The following is a 13,849-nucleotide window of genomic DNA, read 5'->3' as shown; positions in this document are numbered from 1 at the left end:
AAGAGGTTGATTACGTACCAACGGTATAACAATAATGTAGTCTGAATAAAAAGCTTATAGTTACGTCTATTAACACTTGCGAAGCCAGCCGAAAATGAGATGGACGAGAAATAATTTCAGTATAAAAGTTTATCAGAAACCAGTATATAGTCACATATATAAAGTGCATTAGGCTAATCCTATCTTTGGATCGCCATCCACGGCAATTTACCTTATTTCTTGAGTCGTGTAAGAAAGCCTGTTTGCAACATCCATGGCTTGTGTTGCACCGCGGAACTGTTGACACAGAATATCTACAAATAAATTAGTGCTGTGATGTGTACTTACTTCGAATCGTCCTGTAGAATCGGTAATTACTGATATCTAATTTACTGTTAGTTCCATGATTGTCAGTTCCGGATTCAGCACGTAAGCTGGACATGCTCTGATTGATTTCCGAATATCATTGCATACGATCTCGGATAATCTGACCACTTAAATTTTTTAAACATCTGTTACAACTTACGAGCTGATCACGAAACAGGAACTCCTCCAAAGCAGCTTCAAAACTGCACACTTCTCAGGTGTTTTCAATTGGGATGCGAAGCTTGAAGTGTCTGGGTTTTCGCTGCACCTGTCCTTCGCACCCATGTATATGCTCCTAACGTAAGTAGTCAATTTATCCATCTTTTCAGACAGATAACTGATTGCTTTCAGAATCATTTTGGTGTCATCAATGTACAACTTTTTGTTATCATGTTTACATTAACTCCAAATTACGGTTTACTAACTTCCATTAAAATGGATGGAGGCGGTAATGAGAAAAGCTTTGTTTTCGATGAACTGTTTTATTGACATTTATTCAATAGGTGCTTACCTCGTTGTAAGTGAGAAGTTCAAAATGTCAAAATTCAAAATTTCGACAACATGTGGAGGCATTTCGTTAGTCGCATTTGTTAATAAAAAGCCTAGACTACACCATTTGCTGTACTCTGTGCACACTAGAAGTAACCACATGATGCAGTGGATGATTTTGGGACAATGCTGCTACACCGCTTTGTAGCTACGGCGTTCTACACTTCTTCCACACCAGCTGAACTGTAGTTTTCATAGTCAGTGGTCGTTGACTGTTACTTCTTCTAAAATTCAGATCTTAACCTCCTCAACTTTTTGTTAAAGGTTGATCTGGGACAGCCCATCAAGTTTAACACTCTGTTGGCTGTAACCTGTCTTTTATCACTTTCATTACACTTTGGATTATTAGTCTAAAAGAAACAATTAGCTGCAGTCAGACTGAACATGTGCATCGATCGAAGGTTTGGACAGTATAAATAACTCACATGCATGGAGTGAGAGTTTTAAAAAAGTGGCGTAGAGTCGACAATTTTCGTGTCTGTTTGGCATACTAAAACAAAACCTCAACATCGGCAATGTACTCGTAACTGAAGTTCATGATAATATCCAAAAATCATATTTATTAATTGCAATTTCATCTTTGAAACTTTTAAAAATGCAACGGTTACTAACTGTTTGTCCAAAAAACAGTGCAATACAGACTTTTGCGTTTTTTCTCAAAATTTCTACATAATATGGAGATCGGGATTGTGGTTCTCATCATGACGTAACATTAGCTGTAGTGTAAGAACAAATTCCGACCGGAAATCTGATTGGTCTGTCTATATACTTTACTCCTGTAGCTATTTTTAGTACATAAATAAATTCTGTGTTTTCGCCTTGATATCTGCTTTCCGTTTAATTTTCCTAAACTCACTTAACTTTTAAAAGCAACTGAACAATAGGTCAGGAGCGAGTTAATTAACTGCTAGTGTTTACATACAATAAAAAAACAATGTTATTCACTTGTTCAAAAGGTTGTAAAGTTTTTGCACTTAGGTTTTTAGTCGAAGATGGCAATTTTGTATAAATAGTTATTGCACGTGCGATAACTACTCATTATGCATATTAGTACTAATATGCATAATGAATTAGTACTAATTTTAGTTATTGTTTCTCATATTTTTGTTTATTAGCTTCTGTAAACATTGTTCCTTCCTCTAACTATACATATATTTCGGTTTCGGGTGTTTTAAATTTTTAGGCGAGACTAATTTATGAACGTACCAATCAAATTCAAGATAGCGGATCTTGGATTTTGGAGCGAAATTCATTTACTCATTTGGCCAAATACTATTATAGCTGATGTCGGTCCGTGATAAAAGCATTAAATCGAATTCCTAACCCTGACATCCAACTTTAAATCCTACTCTTAATTCCTCACACAAATATACAACCCTCATTTAACCCTGGTAAGTAGGTGGACATTTTCAAGGTCATTCTAACGTTGCTCAAAGGTCGTCCATAAATTATAGTCCCACCACATTTTCTTCTGTAGGTACTACAACCATGGATCGCGATTATGCTCCACTTTCGTCCAGCTGTATAAAGAACCTTGTGGATAAGCTTTTTGATAAACGCAAATTAGCATCTCAAGAAATCGAAAGGTAATTCGTATTGCGTACTGATAGTGAACATAGAGTTGTCAAGGATTATATTAGTCAGGATAAGCTATCAGATATTTCTCGAATCATTGGATACTTCAGCCAGGACTTTATTCAGTCTGCCAACCCTCATACTCGAAAAGGTGGTTTATTTGGTCTAGCTTCTGTAGCAATCGGATTAAATGAGGTAACGCAGTTGTATGTTACTGGATATTGCAACCTATTTAGGACGCACGTTTTTTTCATGGACCAATAATTTTACCTATAATTCGCACATTCCATGATAACGACCCACGCGTGCGACATTATGCATGTGAAGCCCTTTTTAATGTGATGAAAATAACTAGGAAAGAGACGTTAAATTATTTGAGCGATGTGCTTGATGCCATTAGTCGAGTGAGTCAGGTTAATTCAAAATATTGATATTGCTTTCCTGATAACTAAGAGTACGTCTCGCTTTTTGCTGTACATATATGTATCATAATTTTTTTCTTTTCTCAAATACATTTGTAGATAGAGTAAGATTTTTATACGAGACTGTATGTAGTTCAGGTGTCACATCAGTGGAAATAAAAGCTTAGTGCTGTTGATCAACTACCTATTCTGGAATATTTGATCGACCATTCCCTGATACCCTGTGTCTAACTTCACTATTACTTACCCAGTGGTCCTAGCATATACGAGCAGTTTTTCTAAGGCATCTGTGGTCAAATACTAGTAGCTTACGAGGATATTCTACTCTTAATTGCCACATTTCGCAGCCGTAAAATAGAACGGAACAAACTGCCGCGAAGTATACTGGTCCCTTAATTAATAGACGGATATCTCGCCTTCGCCATAGGTGACGTAAGTTGGCGAAAGCCAAACGACAACTTCACTCCCTATCCTTAGTTCAGGTGTTGATGCAGGCCAGTCCTGAAGCAACAACTTGTATTTAGAGGGGGAGGAACGCATTCCAAACCTTCTGGTATAGAGTTGTTCAGTGCTACCAAAAGACTGCATTTGATCAGCGTTTTAACCAAACAGGACTATGTCATTTGAGTATTCTAAGTCGATAAGTTGACCTCCTGGTAGGAGATCAATTCCCAAAAATTCAGTCGACGAGAACGTTATTTCCATCAGTAGGTCTATGATGAAGTTAAACAAAAATGGAGAAAGTGAACAGCCTTGACGGACACCACTTGAGGTTGCGAAAGCAGATGACAGTCTGCCATAAGCTCTGACTCGACTAGTAGTGTTCGAGTAAAGAGCCTTCACAAGGTTTATGTACTTCTGAGGTATGTCTTTCAATGACAGACACTGTCTGTGTTCTAGAACCTGACGAATGGTGAACATGTGGTCGATACAGCCACGACCAGGTCTGAAGCCAGCCTGATTTTCTCGTGTTTGCAGTTCACGAGTCTTAGTTAGGCGACCGACAATTATCGACGCTAGTATTTTAGATGTTATGTTAGTCATACTAATCTTTCTATGGTTGTCACAGGATGATTTTAACCCTCTCTTATATATTGGGACGATCAGTGATTGTGACCAGTCAGATGGGATAACGTCCAACCCCCAGATTTTAGCTAAAATATTAGTCAACTTAATCACCAAAACTGGACCACCGTACTTAAAGACCTCTAGAGCCAATCCATCTGGACCAGCTGCCCTTCCTCATTTCAGATTAACTATAGCCTTTTGAACTTCAGCTAGATTTGGGAGACCTACTTCAATGTTCCATTCACACTGTCTGGGAATGGTGGGTAGTTGTAGAGTAGCTGAAATTTAACTGAACTGCTCCTTAGATTGTTCCGCCCATCATAGTGCTATACCTATACCCGCCAGTCCACTTTGGTTAACCTAGATGTGATTTGTTTTCGCCCTTCATCATGTTCGGGGCCTGATGGGATGAGTTTACGAGAATCTGTCAATGCAATAGACTTAGTAGAAATCCATTGATTTTTCGTAACCCTTCGTTTTGAATCACTAATAGATGTCGTTTCTGTTTCCACAGCTGTCCGTGTGTCTTTCCAAGCAACATCTGGGTCAGCCTCGTTTTCAGAACTACCTAAGTGTGACCTTAGTTGTTCCTAAAATCTACTTTTGGCTTCCTTGTCACTGAGTTTGACTCTAATGGGTATTCTTAATGTGGTTTCTCTGGGTCCAGTGATGCGCAAGCAGATGTGTGCTCGTATTAGAGCATGATCCGAGTCCAAACATGTACTCTTGAACTAGTGGCAGTCTTCTATCGAGCTTCTGCAACGATGACTGATGGCAGTATGGTCTATTTAAGTCCATCGTTGATTTGGTGTAGGGGGTCGCCATGTTAGACGATGTCTCTCTTTATGCTTGAAATTCGTGTTTGCTAATAATAAACGATTATCTGAGCACAGTTGCAGCAGATGATCACCATTATCTGTTCCCTGAGCCGGAATATCAAAATACCCACCTAAATGTCTTTCCTTTTGGTTTGTGCTACCTATCTGGGCATTGAAGTCACCTTCTACGAGTACTATGTCTGAACGTTTAGATTGATTATGAATACAGTGATCTTGAGTTCTGTTAGAGGTATGAGGGCGGTTATCACTTCCCGGTTGCTCACACTCTGTAAGGGTTCTTCTGGAGGTACCTGGGAAGGGAATTGTGTTAGAGGTGGTCATAGTGACCTGAGAGCGTGACCGCAGTGCCCAAGGGACAACTGCTTGAGGCTGGTCACACACGGTTTTTTGTGCTAGTTCGATACTTATTGAGACATTATCACCGTGTTACATTTTTCTCTTACGGTTATGACCCAGCCACTCCTATTGCTTAGTATTCTCGGACACCGATTCACTCAACAAGTCACCAAATCAGAACACGGTTGAACAGGAAAGAGGTTATATTCCAAATAACAAGGTTAGATGGAAGTAAGAAGCACAATAGGGAAAGCGTTAGTATATTTATAGTTTTTACATGAGAAGATTCTAGAGTATTCTCTAAGTATCGACTAGTGCTGATTGGATAAGAATTAGCCAATCAGCGTGCAGCAAAGCAATCGTGCATTGAGCATGCTTTAATCCAGTCTATGTCCCGCTAACACACCGGAGACGGAAATTCGTGGGATAAGGCGAGGTGTGCATTTTTAGGGTCGACCTTCTCTAACCCCACCCCTTCTTATGAGAAGGGAGCATCGCTGTAATGCTGGTTATCTGAAGGAAACACCTTACTGCTGTCACACCTCTGTACATTCATCGACCCCGAATGCCCATGGTACGGCCCCCGAATGCCCTGGTACGGCCGAGAGTGGTGAGAGTCCGCTCTCCCTCTCGAAATACTCTCACATGGCCACGCGTATACAGCCTCTGCCAGGGAAGTCCTACTCATTGCCTTCTCGTGGCGGGGGTGTTGTTTACGAAAATGAGAGGACGAAAAGCGAATGTCCGGCGCTTTAACCGGATTCCAAACCAGTGGTGCACATGGGCTCCAGTATCCTGCGGGAACAAATGGCGTATGAACCAATCGTTGGTCACCGGCTACCATGGGATTGCATCTCCTTACGATGCTCCACTGCCTTGTGGGTTAGACCTTTAGGTCAAAGGCTCGGGGTGTGGCCCCCTAAGATAACCACCTGCTTCGGTCTGGGCACCCGGGCAGTATCACAGCCCACACAAATGATGAACTCTTTATGTCTATGGAAATTACTTTTCTCGCTTCGAAAAACAATCAATTGATTCAAATTATTATCATTACAATTATTGTCATTATTAATACTATTATTATTATTATTATTATTATTATTATTATTATTATTATTATTACTATTATTATTATTTTCCACATTATTCACCCTCTTTTATATTTATACAGCGGCTCGTCTTTGGTGGAAATTCGACTGTATCTAACGTTCTCGAGTCACTGTCCGGTTGAAAATTGTATGTTACCACCGAATACGAGAACTGAAGCAGTTTTTCTGAAACCACGTGCACCAATCAAACTGGCTACCTTCAACGTTCGCACATTTATGCAGGTCGGACAACAGATAGGGCTGGCTATGTCTTTGGAAAGTCTTAATATTGATGTTTGTTGTCTATCCGAGACCCGTATTCAAGACTCTGGCGAAGTACTACAAATTCGATCTCCATCTGTCGCTTCGAAAAGCTTGTTTTACGTGCGCTTATCCGGGGACCCTGTGGCATCTTCGTCTGGTCTTGCTGGCGTTGGTGTCGCACTAAGCGCTAGAGCTGAGGCAGCACTAGTCGATTGGATCCCCATTAACAGTCGGTTATGTGCTGTTAGATTAGAAAGTTCCATCAAAGTGAGAAGAAATCGGCGTGAGAAACGATGTCTCTTCGTCATCTCCGCCTATGCCCCGACAGATTGCAGCCCGGATGCAATCAGGGAAGAATTCTACCACCAGTTATCTGTTCTCCTACAGAAAGTGCGTTTGACAGATATTGTAGTACTAGCCGGAGACTTGAATGCTCAGGTTGGGAGTCTAGGCGCAGAAGAGAATTGTTTAGGTGGCCGATGGGGACTTGTTGGTCGCAGGACAGATAAAGGGGACCGTCTACTGCAACTGTGCACAGACCACAACCTGTTTCTGGCTAGCACTAACTTTCGGCACAGTCATCGCCGATGTGCCACCTGGCGTCCTCCCTCTGCATCTCAAGCCTTGACTCAGATTGATCACATCGCGATCAGCTACCGCTGGCGTGGTTGTGTACAAGACTGCCGCTCCTTTTGGAGTACCTATCTGGACTCTGACCAAGCCTTGGTCTGCGCCAATCTTGCCTTACTTTTCCGTGGACAACGAAGTGACCGCCACCAAAGGATTGATGTCAGCAAGTTGGTTGCAACTTCTGTTGCTAGTAAGTATCGATCCGAGCTAGCTTCTAGGCTGGCTACCATTCCACCGAAAAGTATAGATGAGCATTGGTTGCAATTGCATGACGCCATGAAAATGGCGGGTACAGTCAGTTGTGAGTTCGCGAAACGTCCCGCTTTTAAGCACTGGGTTTCTTCAGGCTCCTTACAACTAATCGAGACCCGTCAGTCTACTCCGGGTGACCGTGAGTTTGACCATAAACGAAGGATGTTACGTAATGAAATTGGGCAAAGCCTGCGTAAGGACCGAGAAGCCTGGTGGTCGAAGCGTGCTAATGAGCTGGAAGCAGCAGCTGCATCTGCTAACTACCGGAAGCTCTTCCAAATCATCCGAGCCACTGGCAGCAAGAAGTCTGGTGTGAGTGAAACAATCTGTGAGGATGATGGGATGCCAATCATTAACATCCATCGACGTCTTGGACGATGGGCAGAATTTTTCGAAGGGCAGTTCAACTGGCCTGCTGCTCCGGAAACATCGGTCAGACTGTCCTGCCCTCCATGGCCGGTGACGACTGATCCACCAAACGGGAGGAAGTCCGCAAGGAACTCCAACTCTTAAAGCACTACAAACCACCTGGCCCAGATGACTTACCTCCGGCTCTTTTTAAAGATGGTGGTGACTTTTTGACTAAGGAATTGACGACGTTGTTTGCAAAGGTTTGGGAACTAGAGAGTGTACCAACGTCATGGAATGAGTCGATAGTTGTCCCTATCTTTAAAAAGGGTTCACGTCGTTCCTGTAACAACTATCGTAGGATAAGTCTACTTCCGATTGCGTCCAAGCTATTGGCTTCCGTCATACTTCGTAGGTTGTTCAAAACCCGAGAAAGATTGACTCGCGAGGAGCAGGCTGGGTTTCTTTCTGGTCGAGGATGTATTGATCATATCTTTACCCTCCGCCAAATGTTAGAACACCGCCATACTTATCAAAGGCCAACAATCGTAGTGTTTCTTGACATCAGGGCTGCCTTCGATTCGTTGGACAGGACTGTTCTCTGGGATTGCCTATTGAAGAAGGGTGTGCCTGAGAAGTTTATTAACATCCTAAAAGCCCTATATAAAAACACCTCAGGCAGAGTGAGGGCATACAACCACCTCTCTCTATTGTTCCATTCGAGCAGTGGGGTTAGGCAGGGTTGCCCAATCTCACCATTCCTCTTCAACTTTGCCACCGACGACATTCTGGAAACAGCTCTGATGGATGTAAGTAATGGTGGTGTGGATCTGTTGCCTGGAGAAAGACTTCTCGACCTTGAGTATGCGGACGATATTGTCTTACTGTGCGATAATGCCCAAGGCATGCAATCCGCACTTAATCAGTTGACAATCAGTGTCCGTAGGTATGGTATGTGCTTTGCACCTTCGAAGTGCAAAGTACTTCTACAAGACTGGCAGGACTCCAATCCTGTACTCACCCTGGATGGTGAGCAGATAGAAATAGTCGAGAAGTTCGTGTATCTGGGTAGCTGCATAAGTGCTGGTGGTGGCGTGAGTGATGAGATCAATGCATGTATAGTGAAAGCCAGGGCAGCTTAAGCCAATCTGGGCCATCTTTGATGCCTTCGTGATGTCAGTCTGGCTGTAAAAGGTCGGATCTACAACGCGTCGGTGAGAACAGTTTTGCTCTATACTTGTGAAACCTGGCCTCCTCGAGTTGAGGATGTTAGACGACTCTCTGTGTTCGATCATCGTTGTCTCTGAAGGATTGTTGGCATCCAGTGGCAACACCATGTCAGTAATGCAGAGGTTCGGCATCGTGTGTTCGGGCACAGAGATGATAATTCAATTGGTGTCACCATCTTGAAACACCGACTTCGTTGGCTTGGACATGTTCTACGAATGTCGTCCCAGGAATTCCACGTCGTGCATTATTTGCCGACTCTGGGACTGGTTGGAAGAAGCGGAGAGGTGGTCAGTGCATGACATGGTGTCGTGGTATGAAAGAAAGCTGCAAAGGACTGGCTTCTGTCGGTCCTTCACGACTCCCTGGTTGGGGTCTGAGAGATGGTGCTACACAGTGGCTAGAGACGTTATCAGATATAGCTCAGAATAGAAGCCAGTGGCGATCCTGCTGTAACCTTTTACTTTCTTCATAAAAAGTGGTTGTGTCTCCCTTACCTGAAAGATTTCTTCTGATTGTACCTTTCCGTTCCCTCGTTACTACCACACTACCTTACACCAATCTCTTCGTTATTGTTCTCTTTTTCTTTTGCGCTCCTTAGTTTTTTTTCTATTTCTCTTCGAATTCTCATTGTTTTGTGTGGCGCATATATATTGGCGCTCTCTTGTACCAATATTCATGTGTTCAAATAAATAAATAAATAAATAAATAAATAAATAAATAAATAAATAAATAAAACGACTTCGCCTTCGGACTTTGGGTTTGCTACTTTTGTTCTTACCGTTGTTCAACCGACCTACCTGGCATAGTAGAACTTTGAGAAACGATTGTTCCAGCAAGTATAGCTCGGTTGCTTCATCACGATGGGCAAGCCCGAACACCACGTTAAGGTAGCAACAACGGTCGGGGTCCGTGCAGTCACTGACAACTGGACTTAGCCATATTTGTAGGTGTAGACTACCTGGTTGGGGTCCGTGTGGTTATCATAATCAATGTTTAGAGACTTTAAATGACATGGCTCAAAATCGTTTGCAATAAGTGCAGATGCATTAATTTTCTGTTGTCCCCCAGGTCCTGAGATTTTAAATTCCTCGCAAATTTTCTTTGTTTTTATTTCACTGATTTATGTTTTCTTGTCGAGTCGTATCTTCGATCTTCTTTTCTATTACCACTGCTATTGCTACTACCTCTAATATTCTGGAATTCGACCACATATCTCTGTCCTGATGGAATATGGCAACTTGGACCGATGTATATACGTACAAGTCCTACGTTGTGACTGAGTGGTTTAAGTAGCCAGATATAGCAATGGGCATTTTACTGAATTTTAAATTAACAATATATAGTTCCTATAATCTTAAATGCGGCTGATCCAACTTTTGTTTTGTGGTAACTGGTTGAAAATACTAATTTTATGTTTCGGTAGTTATTTTATATTATTAATTGGATTCAGGTAATATCATATCCAGTCTTGTTTTATTTAGGGTGTATCGGACTCTGACTCCTCTGTTCGTCCCTCAGCCTTACAATGTGATAGACTTTTAAAGGAAATTATCATGGAGACTGAAGTTTGTGACTTAACAGATATTGTCTTATTACTGAAAGAACGTATTTACACGAACAATCCGTATACTCGTCAGTTTATTGTTTCTTGGGTAAGTCATATGGTGTATTGGTTATCTTCAAAAGCAATTTTCTTCCTTACTTACTAAGTTCACTAGGTATGGGCAGTCCTTAAGCCATCAGCTTTTTGGGTTTATCATGGCTGTTCTTGTATTTGAATTATTACCCACTAGATTACAGTGATAGAAGAACAATATGAAATATAGCAAAATCTTACATCCATATAAAGTGTCATGTCATTCAGCAGATATGATTTCAGGAGAAAAAACAGGTATAGGAGCGGAATTAAAAAATCTTCCTAAAACCTTATTTAAGGAGTGAAGGAATTCACACCGATAGTTTGATGTGTATTATATCGCCCATGTTCCAAGACACTTATTATGTTCACTAATTCTATGTTTTCTGGTTCCAATAACCTCATGAGCTGTACTGGTGGACAGGTCTGATAGCACGGTGTCTCCGAACGTACTCATATTTTAGCTTACATAAGTAGTCCATTCCTATTTACGAATTTTTCATATCCTTACCTAAGCATAGTATTAAAAAGCGAAATTCGAACTGGAATTACGAATAAACTTTTAGCCCTTTCGAAGCTACACTAAACTATCACTTAAGGGTAATGAACTTCAGTAATACTTCCATGCAAGTTTCCGTTATTATAAAGTGGGCCAGTATCCAATATTGTATTTATAGCACATCGATTGACAGATCTTCAGCTGGTCAAAAAAAGATGTTAGAAGTGTAGTTTGGTAACTTTTGTGTAATTTAAGGAACTGATCGTTTTGATACATTTTCACGTTTAAGCATTGGTAGTCAATTAGCACATAGTATAAGTTAACACATACAACATCGTCTTTTTTGGGTGCTTCGGCCATAATTTCCAAATTTTCATCAGATTTTTTTGGTTTTTTAAGTGCATTGATAACAAAAAGCTAAATAATTACAGATAAGATATAAACGAAATTGAGAAAAGTAAAATCTAATGTCTCTGTAAATCACCAAAACGTTTCAAACTGCCCAGTGGATCATTTATTTTTGTAATAATAGTTGTTTGAAGGGCGAACAAGGACTCTCAACCTCTTTTGCTCACGAATAATAACTTTGCCGATATTATTTCGTGTCCGATTGCTGAAAAGCAACATATAGAATGCTAAGTAGTCCTTTGTATACTTGAATTAGCAAACATCTTTGGAAGATGATCAAACTGCGATATATTTTCCCACTGAGATATTGATGACATGTGAACGCCCCTTGATTTTTACTAAATTATGACTGTCTCTTCACTTTATCCATAAATTAGTTTGTCATCATCACTAGATAGGATGAATTTCTGCTCATTGTAGAGATATTTCGGAAATTCTTAACTTCAGTTTTATAACGTGATAGTGTAGTACAAATCATTTCTGAGCATATCATTGCTTAGTTATTATTTCATATGGGTTATGATAACAGTTGTATTTACTTTAAGTGTGTCGAATCCATTAGCATCTTGAATCTGAATTCCTGATTCACATATTACAATTTCCAAATGATGTATTTTGCCTTAAATCTGGCCAATTTTACGGATTATTAATCTGGATTTATAATTGTAGAACCTGATGAGAAATTATTGAAAAGAATATTCTTCGTTCATACAATTGTGTTTTTAATATAATGGGAATTTTTCAGCGAATATAGTTTTTTTTAAATTCTACGCATATTTCACCTTGTTGACCAGTTTAAACCCTTAATACTTATGATACTGCGGGTTAAAATACAGGTTTACTTTTCGTTAGTAAAGTTTTATGTCAAGCAAAAGCCAGTACACGATTGAGTGAATAATTTCTGTTTTTATACTTTAATACATGTTAGGTGTTAAGAGACTGGTTTATTAAAACTGAAAGAAACCCAGTAATATTAACGTGATTTATTGATAACCTTTCTATTAATCAGATCACTACCTTATATGCTATACCTGGACTAAAAATTTCTGTTTACTTGCCGCAATTATTGGATGGGCTTTTCCGTATACTTGGCGATCCGAATCCGGATTTACGAAGACAGTAAGAATGATTGTTGTTTTATGTTTTAAACAAGTGTTTTTATTTTTACCTGTTTTAAAGTGGGATTTCGAAAATTCTTAATTTGAACTGTACTGAAAAAATAGGCATTCTAAGCAAATATGATCCAAGTGAGTTACAAATACTATCAGATCTTCAGTGCTGACCGAGTTTGCAATGTAACTACCAAGCCAAGTGATTAGAGCTTTGTGTGTCGTATAGTATTCAACGTTGGATGATCAGTAACAGGACGTATAGCTCTAGACATAGATCTCAACCTTGCCTACTATAAAAGTATAGTTTGAACAAGAATGAGAGATAATTTTCCGTGGAATCAGACCTACCTCATTCAGATTTGCGATGTTTTCGATTACAACTTGTAGGTAAGTGAATCTAATCCAGTTCTCAAAAGGTCGGTTTATTGGCAGTTTATATCCCATTGTTTGCGAAGTGTGGGTTTCTTTGAGTTTGGAGATACTTTTCGCGAATAAGTTCCCACAGACATATGATCTTCTTTTAAACTACTCGAATTATGCGCTTAGTTGTATTTCAGTAATGCCGAACCTCTGCATTACTGACATGGTGTTGCCACTGGATGCCAACAATCCTTCAGAGACAACGATGATCGAACACAGAGAGTCGTCTAACATCCTCAACTCGAGGAGGCCAGGTTTCACAAGTATAGAGCAAAACTGATCTCACCGACGCGTTGTAGATCCGACCTTTTACAGCCAGACTGACATCACGAAGGCATCAAAGATGGCCCAGATTGGCTTAAGCTGCCCTGGCTTTCACTATACATGCATTGATCTCATCACTCACGCCACCACCAGCACTTATGCAGCTACCCAGATACACGAACTTCTCGACTATTTCTATCTGCTCACCATCCAGGGTGAGTACAGGATTGGAGTCCTGCCAGTCTTGTAGAAGTACTTTGCACTTCGAAGGTGCAAAGCACATACCATACCTACGGACACTGATTGTCAACTGATTAAGTGCGGATTGCATGCCTTGGGCATTATCGCACAGTAAGACAATATCGTCCGCATACTCAAGGTCGAGAAGTCTTTCTCCAGGCAACAGATCCACACCACCATTACTTACATCCATCAGAGCTGTTTCCAGAATGTCGTCGGTGGCAAAGTTGAAGAGGAATGGTGAGATTGGGCAACCCTGCCTAACCCCACTGCTCGAATGGAACAATAGAGAGAGGTGGTTGTATGCCCTCACTCTGCCTGAGG

General features: G+C 40.7%; 1 protein-coding gene across 3 annotated transcripts in view; it reads left to right on the top strand.

The window, feature by feature from the left end:
• The first annotated feature begins 2,077 nt into the window (after positions 1-2,077).
• The window catches only part of VAC14_1 (PtdIns(3,5)P(2) sythesis regulation factor), a 39,529-nt gene continuing 27,757 nt past the window's right edge, over positions 2,078-13,849 (top strand). For 2 of the 3 annotated variants that reach the window (XM_051211404.1, XM_051211403.1), the window contains exons 1-6: positions 2,078-2,285; positions 2,372-2,480; positions 2,514-2,664; positions 2,706-2,873; positions 10,428-10,598; positions 12,499-12,608. In XM_051211404.1, coding sequence (XP_051071459.1) covers positions 2,383-2,480; positions 2,514-2,664; positions 2,706-2,873; positions 10,428-10,598; positions 12,499-12,608 — 698 coding nt within the window. In that variant the 5' untranslated portion in view covers positions 2,078-2,285; positions 2,372-2,382. Of the gene's footprint in view, positions 2,286-2,371; positions 2,481-2,513; positions 2,665-2,705; positions 2,874-9,615; positions 10,599-12,498; positions 12,609-12,668; positions 13,605-13,849 lie in introns of those variants that run through there. The other variant, XM_051211402.1, reaches the window with a different exon arrangement.

The sequence above is a fragment of the Schistosoma haematobium genome, chromosome ZW, assembly GCF_000699445.3.
Source record: "Schistosoma haematobium chromosome ZW, whole genome shotgun sequence".
Taxonomy (NCBI): Eukaryota; Metazoa; Platyhelminthes; class Trematoda; order Strigeidida; family Schistosomatidae; genus Schistosoma; species Schistosoma haematobium.
Note: the sequence above shows the minus strand (reverse complement) of the source record. Positions and strands in the feature narration are given on the sequence as shown.